Source organism: Salmo salar, chromosome ssa15, assembly GCF_905237065.1.
Source record: "Salmo salar chromosome ssa15, Ssal_v3.1, whole genome shotgun sequence".
Taxonomy (NCBI): Eukaryota; Metazoa; Chordata; class Actinopteri; order Salmoniformes; family Salmonidae; genus Salmo; species Salmo salar.
Window position 1 is genome coordinate 32,054,770 of NC_059456.1, and position 19,016 is coordinate 32,073,785.

The following is a 19,016-nucleotide window of genomic DNA, read 5'->3' on the forward strand; positions in this document are numbered from 1 at the left end:
CCGCATAGTAATGATCAAAGAACACTCGTTGGCCTTGGAAGTTAACAGGCTTTTTCCAGGCTGCACGGAGGACTTTCTCTTTCACTAAGAATTGTAGGAAGTGCACAACTATGGATCTTGGTAGGTCACCACTGAGGGGTTTTGAGCCCAGAGCTCAGTGTGCTCTCTCGATTCCCAAGTCAGTTTCGTCTTCAAGTATTTATTTGAATACACCCTCCACGAATTTGGGCATTGAGTATTTTTGTTCCCTCGACCACAGAATAAAGTTTAATGTTATTACGATGTGAAAAACATTTGAGTTCTGTCACTTTTGCCTGTAGTGCGTGCTGGCTTTTCAAAGACTGTACAAGCGCGTCCTTTATCGCAGTGTTCCATGTATCCGTTTCCCCAAATTGCTGTTCTGCATCCCCCATTCTTGTAAATATGCGGTGAAGTTCTTTGTTTTCTTCAAGTTTCTGGTTAATGTCCTTCTTGAACTCATGTAGTTATTTTCGTACATCTTCTCGGAGTTCCTCTCAAAAGCGGAATTCCTCCTTTATCACCTCACGAAATGAGGGATATTTTGCTGCTGCTAGCTTGTTTGTGCTAGCATTAGCCATCTCTGTTTCGTCAACAATTTTAGTTTCTTCTACCTTGTTACGGACTATCGTTGTAGCTCCACGACCTTTTCGTGCTTCCCCCTTTTCTATTGTAGCATGAGGTACTATAATATTCAGAGTAAATACTTGAATTTATGGGGGAAATACCCAACCGATGTGCAGTACGAAAAATCAGGCAGCCATTTCCTAAATTGCGTCGCCGAAAGTCTGTGGTGGCCCATTCTTGATACACACGGGAAACTGTTGAGCGTGAAAAACTCAGCAGTGTTGCAGTTCTTGACACAAATTGGTGCGCCTGGCACCTCCTACCATACCTGTTCAAAGGCACTTCAATCTTTTGTCTCGCCCATTCACGCTCTGATGGCCCACATACACAATCCCTTTCTTAATTGTCTCAATGCTTAAAAATCCTTCTTTAACCTGTCTCCTCCCCTTCATCTACACTGATTGAAGTGGATTTAACAGGTGACATTAACAAGGGATCCTAGCTTTCACCTGGATTCACCTGGTCAGTCTGTCATGGAAAGAGCATAATGTTTTGTACACTCAGTGTACATACTTACCTGGTTAGCAGCCAGTATGTGTCAATCCTCACATTTTGCTTCGCATGACAAGGAGTGGCATGATGGCAGAAACAGATTGGTATCCAGACCACATACATACCCTTCAGCTCCACAAAGTTGTTGAGCAGCCACTGGTAAGCGGTCACACAGTCGTGGTGGTCGTTGAGGGTGAAGAGGTTGGATGGGACGGGCCCGGTGTATCTACGGCGGGGCTGGGCTGGGAGCTGGCTTTTGGGGGGAAGATGGCTGCCGTCCACACCAGTGGGACAGGGAACCTAGCAGGGACAAATCCAGAAATCCTCACAGCAATCATTCAGGTTTTAGAACATCAATACAGAATCATAATGTGATTATGAAATGATGACTATTGTGACAAAATAAAATAAATAAAATGACACTATAGAAATTGTGCTTCAATTTCCCCCAACACTATGACATAAAACATATTATATATATATACTACTACTAATTATAATCTTATATGCAGGATGTCCCTCCAACCTGGTACTGCTGGCCTGTGCAGAGGATGAGATGATCATAAAGGACTTTCCTGCCCCCAGACATCAGTACGTGCTTGGCTGCCCTGTTGATGCCCACCATCTTGCCTGTCACCACGTTGATCCAGGAGCGCAGAGACATCTGGGCATGGTCCCTGTCGCTGGAGCCATGACTGTGGGTAGTGGACAGGGGCACAGAGGTATTTTTGTTGTTGTATGCTAGCGTATTATGGAGCCCGTTGAAAGACATCCACGAACGCGAAAGATGAAATAATGCACAAGCGTTAATGAGTTTTCCATTGACATTGATGACTACAGTCCACCACGTAGGACTTAAATGACAACAAGAGAAGCTGCAGGTGTCTCACCTTGTGGACAAGAATCTCATCTTTTCATTGGTGTAGTAGCCTGGGAAGCCATGCGTGGAAATCAGAGTCATGTTATTGAACCTCAGGTGTGGGCTGAAGAAGGAAAGGAACATACTGTTTACTGGGAAAATAACCCTGACTCATGAGTGCAGCTACTGTGCAGTGCAGAATAGGAGAACGTTTATTTTCTCAGAAATGATGACCTCATCCTATCTAAACACAGATGCTCTTGACCTGATGATCAAAACGTTGTATTTCGCCAATAATTATCTTTCAGCGTTCCTGTTCCATTTTGTAGTAGTGGGGAAAATCTAATACCTAACATATAGTACATGGGTTCCAGGAAGAATAGAGGACATCACAGAGAAATGAGCACAGGCTCTCTGTCTGCAGTGTTCTGTTATTCTCTGAGAGCTGAGTGAGGGGGCGCAGATGCAGCTGAATGGTTCCATCTAATACCCCTATTGCATTTCATCTACATCGGTATGCATTAAAAATCCTTTATTTTCTAAGCCTCAGAGTAAAAGCCCTTCCTTTTGTTTTGTCTGGTTTTGTCCCCAGTCTGTAGTGTTCCTCTTATGCGTTTACTATCAGGAGTGTAAAAGGTCTCTTGTGATGTAAATGTCCTCCTTTGTTCTGTGCCAAATGGACATTATCCCTATTGGTGATACAACAGAGAAAGCCTCAATGATGTTGTGTGAAAAGGAGATGTACACTGAGCTGAGCCATGTCATGTCAAGCTTTAGATCGCCTGCAAGTCTGCTGCCTCTCTCTGGGAGGGAAAGTGATTGATTTTGGCTAATTAATGCACTGCATCCATGTCACAAATGTGTAGGAAGTGAACAAATACCTTTTAAGGCAACACAAACTTGTTCTTTCAACACACAATAGTTATTACAACCCTTTAATGTTGATAGATTTTAACACTTGGCTTGCTGTATAGAGAAACTAACTAAACTACAGTCTTTGTTAAAAACGGCAGCCTAATCCAGTGTGTTTTCTGGTGAACAGAGAATAATCAGAGCTCAATTCAATCCAACTTTCCGTGTTAATCTGAGCCAGAAGGTGGGTTTAACGCCCAGCACTGAGGCATTAAGGCCTGTTATTGGGCTCTGGACGTGACCTCCTGGCTTTCTGTCTGTCTGTTATCAGGCGCTGACAGACAACCGCTGTGACCCCGATGCTCCACTCCCCCCACCCCACTGACCACCAGGCAGAGAGGCCGAGCCACCCCACCAGCTCTTTATCTGTCTGCCCTGCTCCCCCTGATCTGACCCTGTCCCACTGAGGAGTGGAGGAGTGGGGGTGGGCTGGATGGAGGAGGATGGAAAGCTGGAGGCCAGCCGTTTGAGTTGGCCTGATAAGGGGGCCCAGCAGGGCCCAAGCTGACCCATCACTCAGCCGGCCCACTGCTAGCACCGCCTCACCATTAGTTTAGTGGACACTAACTGCCTCATTAGTCAAGTCATTAGTGACAGCAAACACAGATCGCTGCAGAAGATCCCTGACAGGAGAACAGTGGAGTGTCTAATTAAAGGGCCAGCTCCGGGCCCTCCTGAATGCCAGCCCAAGGCAGCTGTGTGCCCATCGCCCTGCCGCCCCTGCCTGCCAACCCCATCCCTGAGTTATGCACGCTCCCTCCCTCCGCGCTGCTTTCACATCCACACACAATGATCCGGTTGCTTGGCAGTTATCGGCTGGCGGCGAATGAGCAGAACCTAGACGCCATATTGTTTGGAGGAACAGTTCATCTCAAAGACGGAATGAATACAAACATGTAGCAGCGCCTCCTCTTTCTAGCCAACCAAAAGTCTGGCGACATTTCCAGATATTGGATGCCTGGAATAAAAGACGAATTCAGGAGAAAAGTCATTCTGAATGTGAATGCTGTTGACATACACTTTAGACAATGTTTTTACTCGTGGTCAAGGAGGGTTGTCGTGTTTGCAGGCTTTCATCCAAGCCTACAGCTATAATGACTCATTCATCAAATCAACTAAACATCAAGACTTTTATAAGCAAGAATGTGCACAATGCATGTGTGGATAGTCAATAAATAAGCTTTCTTAACCTATGCAAAACATACTGTAATAACAAAAGGTGTGGTATTGGTGTTTGTTTGAAGGTAACCATGAATTCAGGCCAATACTAAGCTGGCTGTACAGATTGCCTTGGTGGGAGAAGGGATGGTTGTGCATTCACACATGTTGCTCTGGGTGGGTATACTCATATTTCTACTAATCACTGCTGCTAAAGCTGCACACACTGCTGCTCTAATACCTACCAGTCACTCCCACTAATTACAATCATCTAGAGGAGGATGTCATTGAGCTTCCTCTAATACACACAATTCTAAATGCAATTTATGAATGTCATGTATACAATTTCTCAATACCAGAAAGCAAGCACCTCCAGAAATGCTAAGCCAGTGTCTGATGCCCCCACTACCACGATCCTGGCATTGATGGTGACTTTTGGTTCCATGGTTAGTTTTCGGTTGATGTGGTTGAGAGCATACGGGACCTGAGGAGAAGAGAGAGACAGCGTGTGTAAAAGTCACAGATTCATCCGTTTGATTACTTCAGAAGAGTTCTCCAGCAATCTAACCAATATACAGTACGTCACGCCTGCTCCCGCTCCCCCTCTCTGGCTCTCGAGGGCACCAGGCTGCCCATCATTACGCACACCTGTCACCAGCATTACGCGCATTAGCGCTTCATTGGACTCACCTGGACTCCTTCACTTTGTTGATTGCTCCCTCTATATCTGTCTGTTCCTCAGTTTGTTCCCCGGGTCAGCATTAATGTCGTTATGTTTCCCATCCAGACACTGTCCGTGTTTTGTTTCTTGTCCGTTATTCATTAAATGTACACTCCCTGTACTTGCTTCTCGTCTCCCAGCGTCTGTCCTCGCAGTACCAGTCAAAAATTTTGCACACACCTACTCATTCAAAGGTTTTTCTTTATTTTGACTATTTTCTACATTGTAGAATAATAGTGAAGACATCATAACTATGAAGTAACACATGTAGTAACCAAAAAAGTGTTAAACAAATCAAAATATATTTTATATTTGAGATTCTTTAAAGTAGCCACCCTTTGCCTTGATGACAGCTTTGTACACTCTTGGCATTCTCTGAACCAGCTTCATGAGGTAGTCACCTGGAATGCATTTCAATTAACAGGTGTGCTTTGTTAAAAGTTAATTTGTGGAATTTCTTTCCTTCTTAATGCGTTTGAGCCAATCAGTTGTGTTGTGACAAGGTAGGCGTGCAGAAATATAGCCCTATTTGGTAAAAGACCAAGTCCATATTATGGCAAGAACAGTTTAAATAAGCAACGAGAAACAACAGTCCATCATTACTTTAAGACATGAAGGTCAGTCAATGCGGAAAATTTGAAGAACTTCGAAAGTTTCTTCAAGTGCAGTCGCAAAAACCATCAAGTGCTTTGATGAAACTGTTTCTCATGAGGACCGCCACAGGAAAGGAAGACCCAGAGTTACCTCTGCTGCAGAGGATAAGTTCATTAGAGTTACGAGCCTCAGAAATTGCAGCCCAAATAAATGCTTCATTGAGTTCAAGTAACAGACATCTCAACATCAACTGTTCAGAGGAGACTGTGTGAATCAGGCCTTCATGGTCGAATTGCTGCAAAGAAACCACTTCTAAAGGACACCAATAATAAGAAGAGACTTGCTTGGGCCAAGAAACACGAGCAATGGACATTAGACCGGTGGAAATCTGTCCTTTGGTCTGATGAGTCCAAATTTGAGATTTTTGGTTCAAACCGTCATGTCTTTGTGAGACGCAGAGTAGGTGAATGGATGATCTCCGCATGTTTGGTTCCCTCCATGAAGCATGAAGGAGGAGGTGTGATAGTGTGGGGGTGCTTTGCTGCTGATACTGTCTGTGATTTATTTTAGAATTCAAGGCACACTTAACCAGCATGGCTACCACTGCATTCTGCAGCGATATGCCATCCCATCTGGTTTGCTCTTAGCGGGACTATCATTTGTTTTTCAACAGGACGATGACCCAACACACCTCCAGGCTGTGTAAGGGCTATTTGACCAAGAAGGAGAATGATGGAGTGCTGCATCAGATGACCTGGCCTCCACAATCACCCAACCTCAACCCAATTGAGATGGTTTGAGATGAGTTGGACCGCAGAGCGAAGGAAAAGCAGCCAACAAGTGCTCAGCATATGTGGGAACTCCAGGTGAAGCTGATTGAGAGAATGCCAAGAGTGTGAAAAGCTGTCATCAAGGCAATGGGTGGCGACTTTGAAGAATCTAAAACATAAAATATATTTTCATTTATTTAACACTTTTTTGGTTACTACATGATTCCATGTGTTATTTCATAGTTTTGATGTCTTCACTTTATTCTGCAATGTAGAAAATAGTAAAACTAAAGAAAAACCCTTGAATGAGTAGGTGTGTCCAAACTTTTGACTGGTACTGTAGATGACAAACATAATTATTGCGTTCCTAAAAGGTGTATTAATGTGCACACCATTTTCCCATTTGGGTTTATTTGAATGACAATAGCCTAAAACCCAGAGACTGGTATTTATTAGAGCACTTAACTACAGAAAAGAGAGTACCAGCTTTCAGAAAAAAAATCGTAATATTATTTTAGCAGCGTTTATACAAAACAATATGGAAATGTCTTAAAGTTTGATGTTCCACTGGAAACGCTGAGTGAAACGTAATAAGTGCCAATGCTCCTACTTAAATACTAACTATTTTATTATGGGTACTGGCCCAATTGAAAATAAATGTCCAAATGTCAGCGCATTCAATGCAAGGTATAGAGTCAGAATGAACGCAGAGAACATTGTGTTATCCACAGAATTTTGTATCTCCTCACCAATAATCAAACGGTGATTTTAGTGCGCTAATTGGTCCTAGAGCACTCATAATTAGTTACATTGGTTCCCTGTTGGATGGAAAATGGCAGCACTCCCCAAAGGAAGGGGATACCTGCGGTTGGAATTAACCTTCAAGTAATATTTATGCTATTCTCAGTAGTGCCTGCCCTGTTCTTAAAAGAACACATATAAGTTCAAACTCTGACTTCATGTGAAAATGACCAAATCTAATCAAACCTATATAATTAAAGTGCAAGAACATTCTCCGTTCAGCTAATTACATCTTTATTCTGCTTTGTAACGAACCTCCTAAATAATAATCACCTGAAATACTCCAGCTAACCAAACAACACGATGCAGGTCTGATTCATGCTCTGTCTTGTGCAGGTAGGTATAGGCTAGTGTGGGCAAGTGCAGCTGTCCTTATTCCCTATCCTTGTGGAAATGGTGCCTAACCTTTTCTCTAACATAATAGCCTAGTGCTGTGACCATGGCACTGGGTAATACGATCCGGTATTGACAGAGAGGGAACAGGTGCTTTAAATCTGATTAATACATCTGTGCTAGACATCAGGCTTAGATTACGAGGCTGAGGCTGTGTCACAAATGGCACCAAATGGGATCTGGTCAAAAGTAATGCACTATATAGGGAATAGGGTGCTATTTTGGATATACACTAAGAGACAAAGCCGTGAGGCATCGCTCTGCTATCCTCTTATCAACATGGCAGCCTGGATATGATGGTTGCCGTGTTACTAAATGGAGGTTTTAAATTGGATGGCCTGGAACGGGCGAATGCAGGTGTATCTGCTAATGCACTGAGGGAGAGGGGAGTGCCACGCGGTACACATATAGGAACATGTACTCTCAGATTGATTCTATGATCTAAGATTAAAAAGCATGAATAACTGTGCTTATATCGTATGGTTCAGAAAATGCTGTGTGCTATAGCTCTATTGATATTATGAATTTTATAAATAAAATATTAAAGTTGCAATATGTAACATTTTGGGTGACCCGACCAAATTCACATAGACATGTCAATTATAGATCTGTCATTCTCATTGAAAGCAAGTCTAAGAAGTGGTAGATCTGTTCTATGAGCGCTATTTCTATGCTTCCTGTTCTTAAATTTCGTTTTTGTGTCTTTTACTTTCGTTTTTGTACATCAGCTTTATTTTGGTTATGGAAAAGATATTTCACAGCGTTTAGATGGTACAATGATTCTCTACACTATACTTGCTTGTTTTATCACATAAACTGAAATTAGGCTATTAGAATTTTAGCAACCAGGAAATGGTGGAGTGATTGGTGAAAGTATTACCTAATAAAGTTCTGATTTAGTATAACATTACATTTGCTGCATATCCAAAATAAGTGTATGATTAAGTCTGAAATGCCTTCCTTTCCTTGTCTCCCATCACCCACATCAGTGATCATGGAGGAAGAGGACACAAGGAGACGAAGCTAGTTACAACTATTGAGATGCAGACCAGGTGCGGCAGACAGTGGCTTATGACTGACTGTGTGGTAAGTGGACTGTGCTCCTTTACCTGTTAAACAGCAGAGGCAAACATTCCTAACCATCTGTCAGAGCAACCATCTGCTGCCCTCATCTATACTAATACAAGCACTTTAAAAATAGCCTGAGGAGTTGGGTGTGGAAAGACTAATAAACAAAAGTTGTGCATATACAATACCACTGAAAAAGCTCTACAACTAATTATAAGCAATGTTCAAGACTGCAATGCTATTTGTCCATGGAGTGCCTTACCCTTGATGGAATGATTACCTTTCACATAAAATGACTTTCCAATTGTTTGCATCACAATATTTGACTGTTTGAAACAAATATCTATGTTATAAACACTCCATGCTAAGTGGGGAATCCGTCCACTTTAAAGCAGCACCCTCTTGTGGGCATGTAAATTACACACGAAAGATATTTCTCTTCTTTCTCATATCATCTCTCTGCCTCTCATTCTGTTAACCTGGAGACAGTAGGTACTTGCCCAACTGTATTCCCAGGCATGTTAAACCACCAACCAGCCTGTTCATCAGCTGCTGCTGTGCCCACCTGGTCCTTAGTGATCTGCTTGGATGGCGCATTGATGCCCAGCTCCTCCAGAGGGTAGACAATCTGGCGTCGCGGGCGCACCGGAACCATGCAGTTAAGAACAGAGGTCAGGTAATGGGCACATGAGTTCTGAGGGGGGCGGAAAAGGAGCAAGGGTCAGGGAAGGTGATACCTATCAGCTATACCATTGATGGAGGCAAAGGAAGGGGTGACTAACAGGTGCAAAATATTCCCTATATAGGGCACTACTTTTGACCAGGGCCCATAAGAGCTCTGTAGGGATGCCATTTGGGATGCAGACATAATTAGCTCTGATGAAGAGGTTGTTTTATACGATTTACACGACCATCAACATGCTCCTGAATAGAAACCGTTTCTACTGAATATAACTTCCACTGCCTCGGTCATGGCTGGCCAACCCTATGCTCCAGCATCCACTGCCCAAATTATGATTCCCTCTCCCATTAGATTTTCCATAATTCCATTATTCTATTTACACCTCACCATCTGGTGCATGTTTGTAGAAGTTAATTAGCAGAGGGGAAGGAGGAGGATGAGGACAAGGAGAAGGCCTCTACACAGTGAGGAAATGTATTCTAACAGTCCAGAGAGGTGGACCTGGTAGTCCTATATCAGCACCTGCTTCTCCAACCCCAGAGAGAGTTGGTGAAGAGTGGCTGGGCAAGGACTGAGGAACACTGCACTTTTGAATATCTGGTACTGAACACAATGTGCATGCACGCACGAACACATGCACACACACACAGTGGAATGGGCAAGGTGAGAAGTCAATGAGCTTTACAGGCTGTTTCTCTCACCTTCTGGTTGTGGTAGGAGGGGTAGATTGGGTAGTAGAGGCAGGATTTGTGGGCCAGCCGCAGGACCTCCTTTAGGAAGTGTTTGGCGTAGTGCTGGAAGATGGGGTTGAGGGCAAAGTGACACAGCTGGCCATGCTCCTCATAGCGGTGGTGGCTGAAGTAGATGAAGTTCTCAATGTTGTAGTTGGCTCGGATGTAATCTATATCCTGAGAGAGAGAGAGAGACAGAGAGAGAGAGAGAGAGAGAGAGAGAGAGTGAGTAGTAGTACTAAATAGTAGTACTAAATCTATGAAAGCAAAATACCATTGAAGTCTGTAAACAAGAAAACTACCTCCTCATTTCTGATAATTACAATCCCAACTAGTTGGTTCTGAACTTGGGCTACAAATGCCTGCAAGGGTGTTCCATCCTGGAAGACAGACACAGAGAAAGAGAGATGAGATATTACACTTGATTCCATTTTCATATCCAAAGTAATTATCTGTGTTGGAGCTCTGTCATAGTCATGCTTGACTGCTGGGGTGTGAATCACCACTGGAAATATGGTTTACATGGCAATTAGTTACCTCCTTGCAAAAACCATCAATCAATCAGTGATACTCCAAGTCTTCCAACATAATAATTTGAATCACTCTGGAACAGTTTTTGTGTAATTGATTGATAAACTGAGACTAGCTATATAAGAACAAGGTAAATGGAACTAGTGGTTGTACTATTCCTTGTCCTATTGGCAGTAGTATGTCCTGTGTGTGTGTCTGTGACTGACCATGTCTCTATGGGCCTGGTAGAACATGTCCAGGTCCTCCAGCAGGCTCTCATGCAGGCTGAGTCTCTTCACCATGTTACAGACTGCAGGCCTGTCTGCAGACACTGCCAGACTCACCACAAATGTCCTGAGGAGACAACAAGACCATGGCAGACATTACACAAGCAACTTCCATTGTATATACACATCCAGGGATTTCTCGCCCCAAAAACATGTCTCTCTTCAAATATCCAATAACATCCATCTCAATTTAATCTTTGTAAGATAAATAAGGAGATGCATTCATGCTAAACCCTTAGATGTATGTCAATGGCTAAAACTACTGAAATGTTCTGTTGGGGACTATACTAATACCCACTTGAGCAGACCAGAGCGGTGGAAGATGTAGAGCTCCTGGGGCAGGCTGCTGGTGTGGTGTGGTACTACCCTGAGGAAGCTCTGGAGGAGGGGGAACTCAGGGGCCAGCTTGGGCACAGAGATGATGCAGAAATCACGGTCCTGTGGAAGAAACAAGGAGATTGGATTCATGCTAATCACACAGTAACCTCAGTTTCAAAGAGCCTCCACAATGTGGAAATCAATGAGTATGTCAGTCAAAAATGGTTAAGTAATAAGATTTATTAGCAGGTACTTACAGGGAAAAGTTTAAATATATTGGGCAGGAAGTCCACCGATCTGTAGGAGATGAATGAGGGAAGTTAAGTGAAACTGTGTCTCTGCCAAGGCTCTAATCAGAGCCAACATGGAAATCACAGCAGTGGAACAACTGGCCAAGCAATCTGGCCAAGCAATCCGCACATCTCAGTACTTCTCTCCTTCAAGTTGCTGTCACTTTAAGCACCATACTCATTAATTACATGCTCATTCTCGGTGGGGAGTAACTGGCTTCCATATTCCAGAACAGCTGGGCAGTAAGGCGATAGAGAGAGAGACGCAGCGGGAGCCAGCTAACAATCACACAGCTAAAGACAGATACACACTTTGATCACCTTCAATTAATGGGAATGTATTTCCTCTTTATTTATCCAAAACAGAATCCTTTTTTCAAATGGGTTAGTTAAACTCTCATCCAAACAATGGCAGTATAATTACTAGGTAATTACTTAATCAATTAACGACTTAGTAATCAAATTATCGTCGCTGTTTTTCTTAAAACAGAAACATTGAAGATGTTTATTTTTTTTAACATATTTTCCCATTAACGAACCAACAATTATGAAACTTCAGAAGCTATTTTGAATACCTTTTATTGGTCCTAGAGTAATGAAATGTTCAGAGTACATTGAGGGGACTTACTGCTTTCAGTAAATACATACAAATATTGGCAAATATTGAGTTACGAGGTTTTCATCAGACAGCAATGTTATCCTTGTGACTTTCTCCTGAACTTACCTCATTTCAAAATTCTTGTAGATGACAAATAATTGAATACAGAATGCATTGGGTGTTACTGAGACTCTTGGTTCCAGAGTCACTTCTGAACCCTGAGGCTCTGCCGCACAAGCCTGGATATCCCCTGGCTGCAATGACAGCAATACAGTGTTAATATATCAATAGGAGATGAATGAGAGCCCATAGCTAGGTGGACATGAAGGAAATACCATAAGGAATTCATAATTGGTTTACCTCTGATACTTCATTGGGTATTTCTGTAACGCCACCTTGATCAAAAACCTTTGTCTGGTCCACGTCCTGGATCAAACCAATATGTCACATTTTGCCTAACAATTGCATATCTGTTATAGCCTTACAGTATCATTGATTTTGGACACATGGGTCCTTCTGGGTCAGATTCATCTCATACTGTACCTCTCCAGTGCTACCCTGTGGGCTGATGGTGTTGGTGTCCCCTGTAGTCCTCTCTCCCTCTGGCTCAGGGGCAGTCTCAGTCAGGTCCTCTGGACTGGGCTTATACAGACCGTTGAAGGGCCCAAGCTCAAAGCACTCGTTGAGCAGCTTCAAGTTGATGTCACCACTCACACTGATGAAACCCACAGCAGTTCCCTCATTCTGTGAAGACAGAACACAGACATACACAGTCATTTTACTGTAAAGCCATTTGTAATTAAATAAACTGTATCAACACTAGTAATATACACATGCATACTATCAAACTTGACCAATTACAGTACTATAACTTTAAAAAATGTACACAATAAGTAAATAATTGGCAATGCTGTTAAAATAGAGTGCTGAATAGTACAGCCCTCTTGGGAGGTGTTGTGCTGTTTGTTCTCTGAATGGAGAACACATCCAGGCAAAAAACCCAAAATGCTACAGATGTCTGGACACAATATGTTCAGTGAGAGCCTGTCTTGGCAGTGTCAACTCTCATCTACCATATGCTGCCATGAACACATGTCAGCTTGAGTTACAGGGAGGGGAGGAAAGATCTGTCATCTTCTAAGTCCTGGGGGAATTTACCCTAGCAGGATTTCTGTGAACCAGGCAAAAGCATCTGCACTACTGCTATTACATTTTAAATGGACTGAACTCTCTGACAGTGGATCAGAGATTACTGATGCCAATGATAAAACAAACAGACAGATAACATCAGAAAGAACAAAATGGCTGACTTGATCCAAAGCTTAATAATCAGAAGGGCTAACGTTTTTTCCTTTCCCGTGGTTTTGGCTGAAGTTGGAATGTATTAAGGAGAAATAAATATATTCTCATGACAACAAAGAAATAAAACTGTAAACATAGCTGACCTCACAAACAGCTGCATGATTTTCGTCGTCCTGAGCCTCTATGAGTTCAGCCAGAAAGTAAGGCCCATAGAATCCTGTGAGGGCCTTTGTCTGCTCTGCAAAGATGTGTGTGAGGTCATCATGATCCTCCACCCTGTAACAGAAGCGTCAATCACTTGATGAAAGCCATGAGCAACCCAAGGATCATCACTCACTAAAATTAGAATAGAAATACATGTGAACGTATTGAAATAACAGCCTGGTCTCATAGACTAGACGTAACATAGTAAATGTAAATCCGGGATTCTGAAATTAGTATGACATGTTACGTTTGGTATGGTTACATAAGAAAGATGGTTACTTAAGGCAAAAACGAAAGTAGGGTGGTTGGTTGGGGTGGATGGGTGGGCGTATTACACCCCCAAAGGTTGTTTGAATCTCATCATGGACAACTTTTGCATTTGAGCTAATTAGCAACTTTTGAACTACTTACTACCTTTTAACTACTTAGAATGTTGGCTAACCCTTCCTTTAACCCTTTTAGCTAACCCTGCCCCTGGCCCTTGTATCGCTTCCGTAACTACAGATGCTGGGAGACGGGAAGCAAGTACAGGGTGAAGATTTAATAATAAATAAACATGAAACTAAACAAGAACAGCATCTGGACAAGAGACACAAAACAACATCAATGCAGACAATGAAACTGAGGAAGTGACAGATATAGGGGAGGCAATCAATGACGTGATGGAGTGCTGGTGATTCCGATGAAGGGCTGGTGTGCATAACGATGGTGACAGGTGGAGGATGGCTTTCACTTCAGCAGTAATACATTTATGAACTTCTTTGAGGAAAAGATCATGATCATTAGAAAGCAAATTACGGACTCCTCTTTAAATCTGGGTATTCCTCCAAAGCTCCATTGTCCTGAGTCTACACAACTCTGCCAGGACCTAGGATCAAGGGAGATACTAAAGTGTTTTAGTTCTATATCTCTTGACACAATGATGAAAATAATCATGGCCTCCAAACCCTCAAGCTGCATACTGGACCCTATTCCAACTAAACTACTGAAAGAGCTGCATCCTGTGATTGGCCCTCCTATGTTGAACATAATAAACGGCTCTCTATCCACTGGATGTGTACCAAGCTCACTAAAAGTGGCAGTAATAAAGCCTCTCTTGAAAAACCCGAATCTTGACCCAGAAATTATAAAAAACTATCGGCCTATATCGAATCTTCCATTCCTCTCAAAAATTTTGAAAAAGCTGTTGCACAGCAACTCACTGCCTTCCTGAAGACAAACAATGTATACGAAACGCTTCAGTCTGGTTTTAGACCCCATCATAGCACTGAGACTGCACTTGTGAAGGTGGTAAATGACCTTTTAATGACATCAGACCGAGGCTCTGCATCTGTCCTCGTGCTCCTAGATCTTAGTGCCGCTTTTGATACCATCGATCACCACATTCTTTTGGAGAGATTGGAAACCCAAATTGGTCTACATGGACAAGTTCTGGCCTGGTTTAGATCTTATCTGTCGGAATGATATCAGTTTGTCTCTGTGAATGGTTTGTCCTCTGACAAATCAATTGTAAATTTCGGTGTTGCTCAAGGTTCCGTTTTAGGACCACTATTGTTTTCACTATATATTTTACCTCTTGGGGATGTCATTCGAAAACATAATGTTAAATTTCACTGCTATGCGGACGACACACAGCTGTACATTTCAATGAAACATGGTGAAGCCCCAAAATTGCCCTCGCTAGAAGCCTGTGTTTCAGACATAAAGAAGTGGATGGCTGCAAACTTTCTACTTTTAAACTCGGACAAAACAGAGATGCTTGTTCTAGGTCCCAAGAAACAAAGAGATCTTCTGTTGAATCTGACAATTAATCTGGATGGTTGTACAGTCGTCTCACATAAAACTGTGAAGGACCTCAGCGTTACTCTGGACCCTGATCTCTCTTTTGAAGAACATATCAAGACTGTTTCAAGGACAGCTTTTTTCCATCTACGTAACATTGCAAAAATCAGAAACTTTCTGTCCAAAAATGACGCAGAAAAATTCATCCATGCTTTTGTTACTTCTAGGCTGGACTACTGCAATGCTCTACTTTCCGGCTACCCGGATAAAGCACTAAATAAACTTCAGTTAGTGCTAAATACGGCTGCTAGAATCCTGACTAGAACCAAAAAATGTGATCATATTACTCCAGTGCTAGCCTCCCTACACTGGCTTCCTGTTAAGGCAAGGGCTGATTTCAAGGTTTTACTGCTAACCTACAAAGCATTACATGGGCTTGCTCCTACCTATCTTTCCGATTTGGTCCTGCCGTACGCTACGGTCACAAGACGCAGGCCTCCTAATTATCCCTAGAATTTCTAAGCAAACGGCTGGAGGTAGGGCTTTCTCCTATAGAGCTCCATTTTTATGGAATGGTCTGCCTACCCATGTGAGAGACGCAGACTCAGTCTCAACCTTTAAGTCTTTACTGAAGACTTATCTCTTCAGTAGGTCCTATGATTAAGTATAGTCTGGCCCAGGAGTGTGAAGGTGAACGGAAAGGCTGGAGCAACGAACCGCCCTTGCTGTCTCTGCCTTGCCGGTTCCCCTCTCTCCACTGGGATTCTCTGCCTCTAACCCTATTACAGGGGCTGAGTCACTGGCGTACTGGTGTTCTTCCATGCCGTCCATGGGAGGGGTGCGTCACTTGAGTGGGCTGAGTCACTGACGTGGTCTTCCTGTCTGGGTTGTGCCGTGGTGGAGATCTTTGTGGGCTATACTCGGCCTTGTCTTAGGACGGTAAGTTGGTGGTTGGAGACATCCCTCTAGTGGTGTGGGGGCTGTGCTTTGGCAAAGTGGGTGGGGTTATATCCTGCCTGTTTGGCCCTGTCCGGGGGTTTCATCGGATGGGGCCACAGTGTCTCCTGATCCCTCCTGTCTCAGCCTCCAGTATTTATGCTACAGTAGTTTATGTGTCGGGGGGCTAGGGTCAGTCTGTTATATCTGGAGTATTTCTCTTGTCTTATCCGGTGTCCTGTGTGAATTTAAATATGCTCTCTCTAATTCTCTCTTTCTCTCTTTCTTTCTTTCTCTCGGAGGACCTGAGCCCTAGGACCATGCCTCAGGACTACCTGGCATGATGACTCCTTGCTGTCCCCAGTCCACCTGGCCGTGCTGCTGCTCCAGTTTCAACTGTTCTGCCTGCGGCTATGGAACCCTGACCTGTTCACCGGACATGCTTGTTGCACCCTCGACAACTACTATGATTATTATTATGCTGGTCATTTATGAACATTTTAACATCTTGACCATGTTCTATTATAATATCCACCCGGCACAGCCAGAAGAGGACTGGCCACCCCTCATAGCCTGGTTCCTCTCTAGGTTTCTTCCTAGGTTTTTGGCCTTTCTAGGGAGTTTTTCCTAGGGAGTTTTTCCTAGCCACCGTGCTTCTTTCACATGCATTGCTTGCTGTTTGGGGTTTTAGGCTGGGTTTCTGTACAGCACTTTGAGATAACAGCTGATGTACGAAGGGCTATATAAATACATTTGATTTGATTTGATTTGATGAGCAGCCTGGCGACCCCTAACCTTAACCCTGTTAGCTAACCCTTCTGCTAACCCTAACCTTAACCCTTTAACCTATCTCCTAAACTTAATCCTAACCTTAACCCGTTAGCTAACGTTAGCCACCTAGACACCTAGCTAGAATTCGTAACATATCATACATTTAGAAAATTCGTTACATATTGTACATTCTGCAAATTCGTAACTAATAATATGAATTGTAATTTCTAACACATCTTACGAAATGGGTGATGGACATCCACAAATTAATACATACAATACGAAACCTAACCTACTAAATTGAGTTTCTTCGGATTTACGTACATAATAATATGATATGCTCTGAGACCAGGTTGGAATTAAACAATGAATTCCTTAATTCAAAAAAGTAATTTATCATACTGTGAACTGCAAAATCAAATTTGAGAGTATAAAGCAAAAGTGCTATGGTACAGAATGCAGGTGTGTTAAAATGACTATGAGGACCTGGCTCGGCGGACATGCAGCCTTGGGCAATAGTTGTGTCTGTGGCACACAAATGCTGAACACTGGGGCCCTGGATCCTTCAGACTCTTCATGGGCTCAAAGATCTTTACCAGTGCACGCTCTGAAAACACACAGTGGGAGTGGGCATACTGTGAATCCTTCACAATCATATATTTTTGAATACATGATGAAGAACGTTAACTAATACGATTACACATGTTGTAATACATATTCTATAAAAAAGGACTACACACTTACCTAGACATTGACTAGTTGGGGTGACCAAGCAGATGTATTGCAGCTCTGTGATAGCATTGAACACAGTTCTGTAAGAAGATGTTTACTTTTCTTATTGCACAATCCATCACCCTGTCAAGAACCTACAGTGCATGCAATATCACATCATGAGAATCTAATTTCTCATGCTGAAATTTTATGGAATGGCTGTGGAATCAAATTGGAAAAGCATATGTGGTATAGGAATGGCAGACTGCTGTATCACTAGTTGCCACAAACAGGATTCAAACCTGGTCTTATTATATTATGGAAAAGTTGAACATGTTATATTTTTGAGCCTACGTTATGAAAGGGGTTGTTACATGATTATGAGCAATGCCATGCCATCACTTGTTAGTGCTGCTCACTTTGACACTCTGCTTTTTGATGATTGCATACATAAAAAACATTGATAATCTCCTTACCATGGGTGGCTGGTGGCACCTTAATTTGGGAGGACAGGCTCATAGTAATGGTTGGAATGGAATAAATTGAATGGTATCAAACACATCAAACATATGGTTTCCATGTTTGATACCATTCCATTCACTCCATTCCAGACATTATTGTGAGCCATCCTACCCTCACTAGCCTCCTGTGCTTCCTACCTTACAATCTCTTTGGCACTCCCGATGGAGAAGATCGGCTGTGCCACGAAGAGGTGCAGGAAAAGTGTGTTCAGAGGCTGTCGTGACGAGAAAATACGGTTAAACCAAGAGAAGAGGAAAGAAAACAAGAACAAGTCTCTCTAGTTGATACAAACCGTGTATTTTTCAGCACTGTAATTGTCATGCAGGAATGGTTCCCAACAAGCTTGATCCACAATGTCTCCAATGGGGTGATCAGAGAAGGCAGCATGGGCCAAGACCTCATTCTTCGCATTGCTCAGGGTCACTGCCAGATTGGCCTTCTCTCTGAGGATACCAACATACAGACAGTGAAGCCAGGATAAATTATTGTGGTCCATCTAAAATGGATTGACGCTTGCATGTTCATGCATTCTGACATGTAACAAAACATATTTTTCCACCTTGAGTGTGAATATCTGTTTCATGCATTTGGCAGACATGATTAAGGCTATGCATACTCACAGTAGATTAATAACATTTACTCTTCCAAATACTGCAACTGTGGCAGGACTGATCAGGCTATTGATCGCATGTGCATCTGATGACTCTGTTCTCCTCACAGTCACAGTCTCAACTTTGCCACCCGAGGAGGTTATGGTCCTCATCTTTCTCTGATTTTGGAAGAGAAAAGCAAATGAGAAGCAAATAAACGTAAATGGCTTTCCAATACAAATTTGAACAAAACACAACAAATGCATTCTTGTAATAATGAAATGACTAGCTAGGGGGTATCACATCAAGTATTTAACGTTACACATTGGAGTCCACTCCGGTAGCATTCTTCTTGTCAAATTAGCCTAT

General features: G+C 42.7%; 1 protein-coding gene across 1 annotated transcript in view; it reads right to left on the bottom strand.

The window, feature by feature from the left end:
* The window catches only part of cfap61 (cilia and flagella associated protein 61), a 35,554-nt gene that overhangs the window by 16,282 nt on the left and 256 nt on the right, over positions 1–19,016 (bottom strand). The window contains exons 2-20 of the mRNA XM_014144091.2: positions 18,678–18,826; positions 18,350–18,500; positions 18,195–18,271; positions 17,569–17,636; positions 17,311–17,431; positions 13,275–13,407; positions 12,373–12,573; positions 12,190–12,255; positions 11,956–12,083; positions 11,199–11,238; positions 10,922–11,061; positions 10,564–10,690; positions 10,129–10,206; positions 9,797–10,003; positions 8,979–9,107; positions 4,423–4,550; positions 2,028–2,120; positions 1,664–1,832; positions 1,263–1,437 (exon numbers count right to left, since the gene is read on the bottom strand). Of these exons, the coding sequence (XP_013999566.1) occupies positions 1,263–1,437; positions 1,664–1,832; positions 2,028–2,120; positions 4,423–4,550; positions 8,979–9,107; positions 9,797–10,003; positions 10,129–10,206; positions 10,564–10,690; positions 10,922–11,061; positions 11,199–11,238; positions 11,956–12,083; positions 12,190–12,255; positions 12,373–12,573; positions 13,275–13,407; positions 17,311–17,431; positions 17,569–17,636; positions 18,195–18,271; positions 18,350–18,500; positions 18,678–18,820 (2,374 nt within the window). The 5' untranslated portion in view covers positions 18,821–18,826. The remainder of the gene's footprint in view (positions 1–1,262; positions 1,438–1,663; positions 1,833–2,027; positions 2,121–4,422; positions 4,551–8,978; positions 9,108–9,796; positions 10,004–10,128; positions 10,207–10,563; positions 10,691–10,921; positions 11,062–11,198; positions 11,239–11,955; positions 12,084–12,189; positions 12,256–12,372; positions 12,574–13,274; positions 13,408–17,310; positions 17,432–17,568; positions 17,637–18,194; positions 18,272–18,349; positions 18,501–18,677; positions 18,827–19,016) is intronic.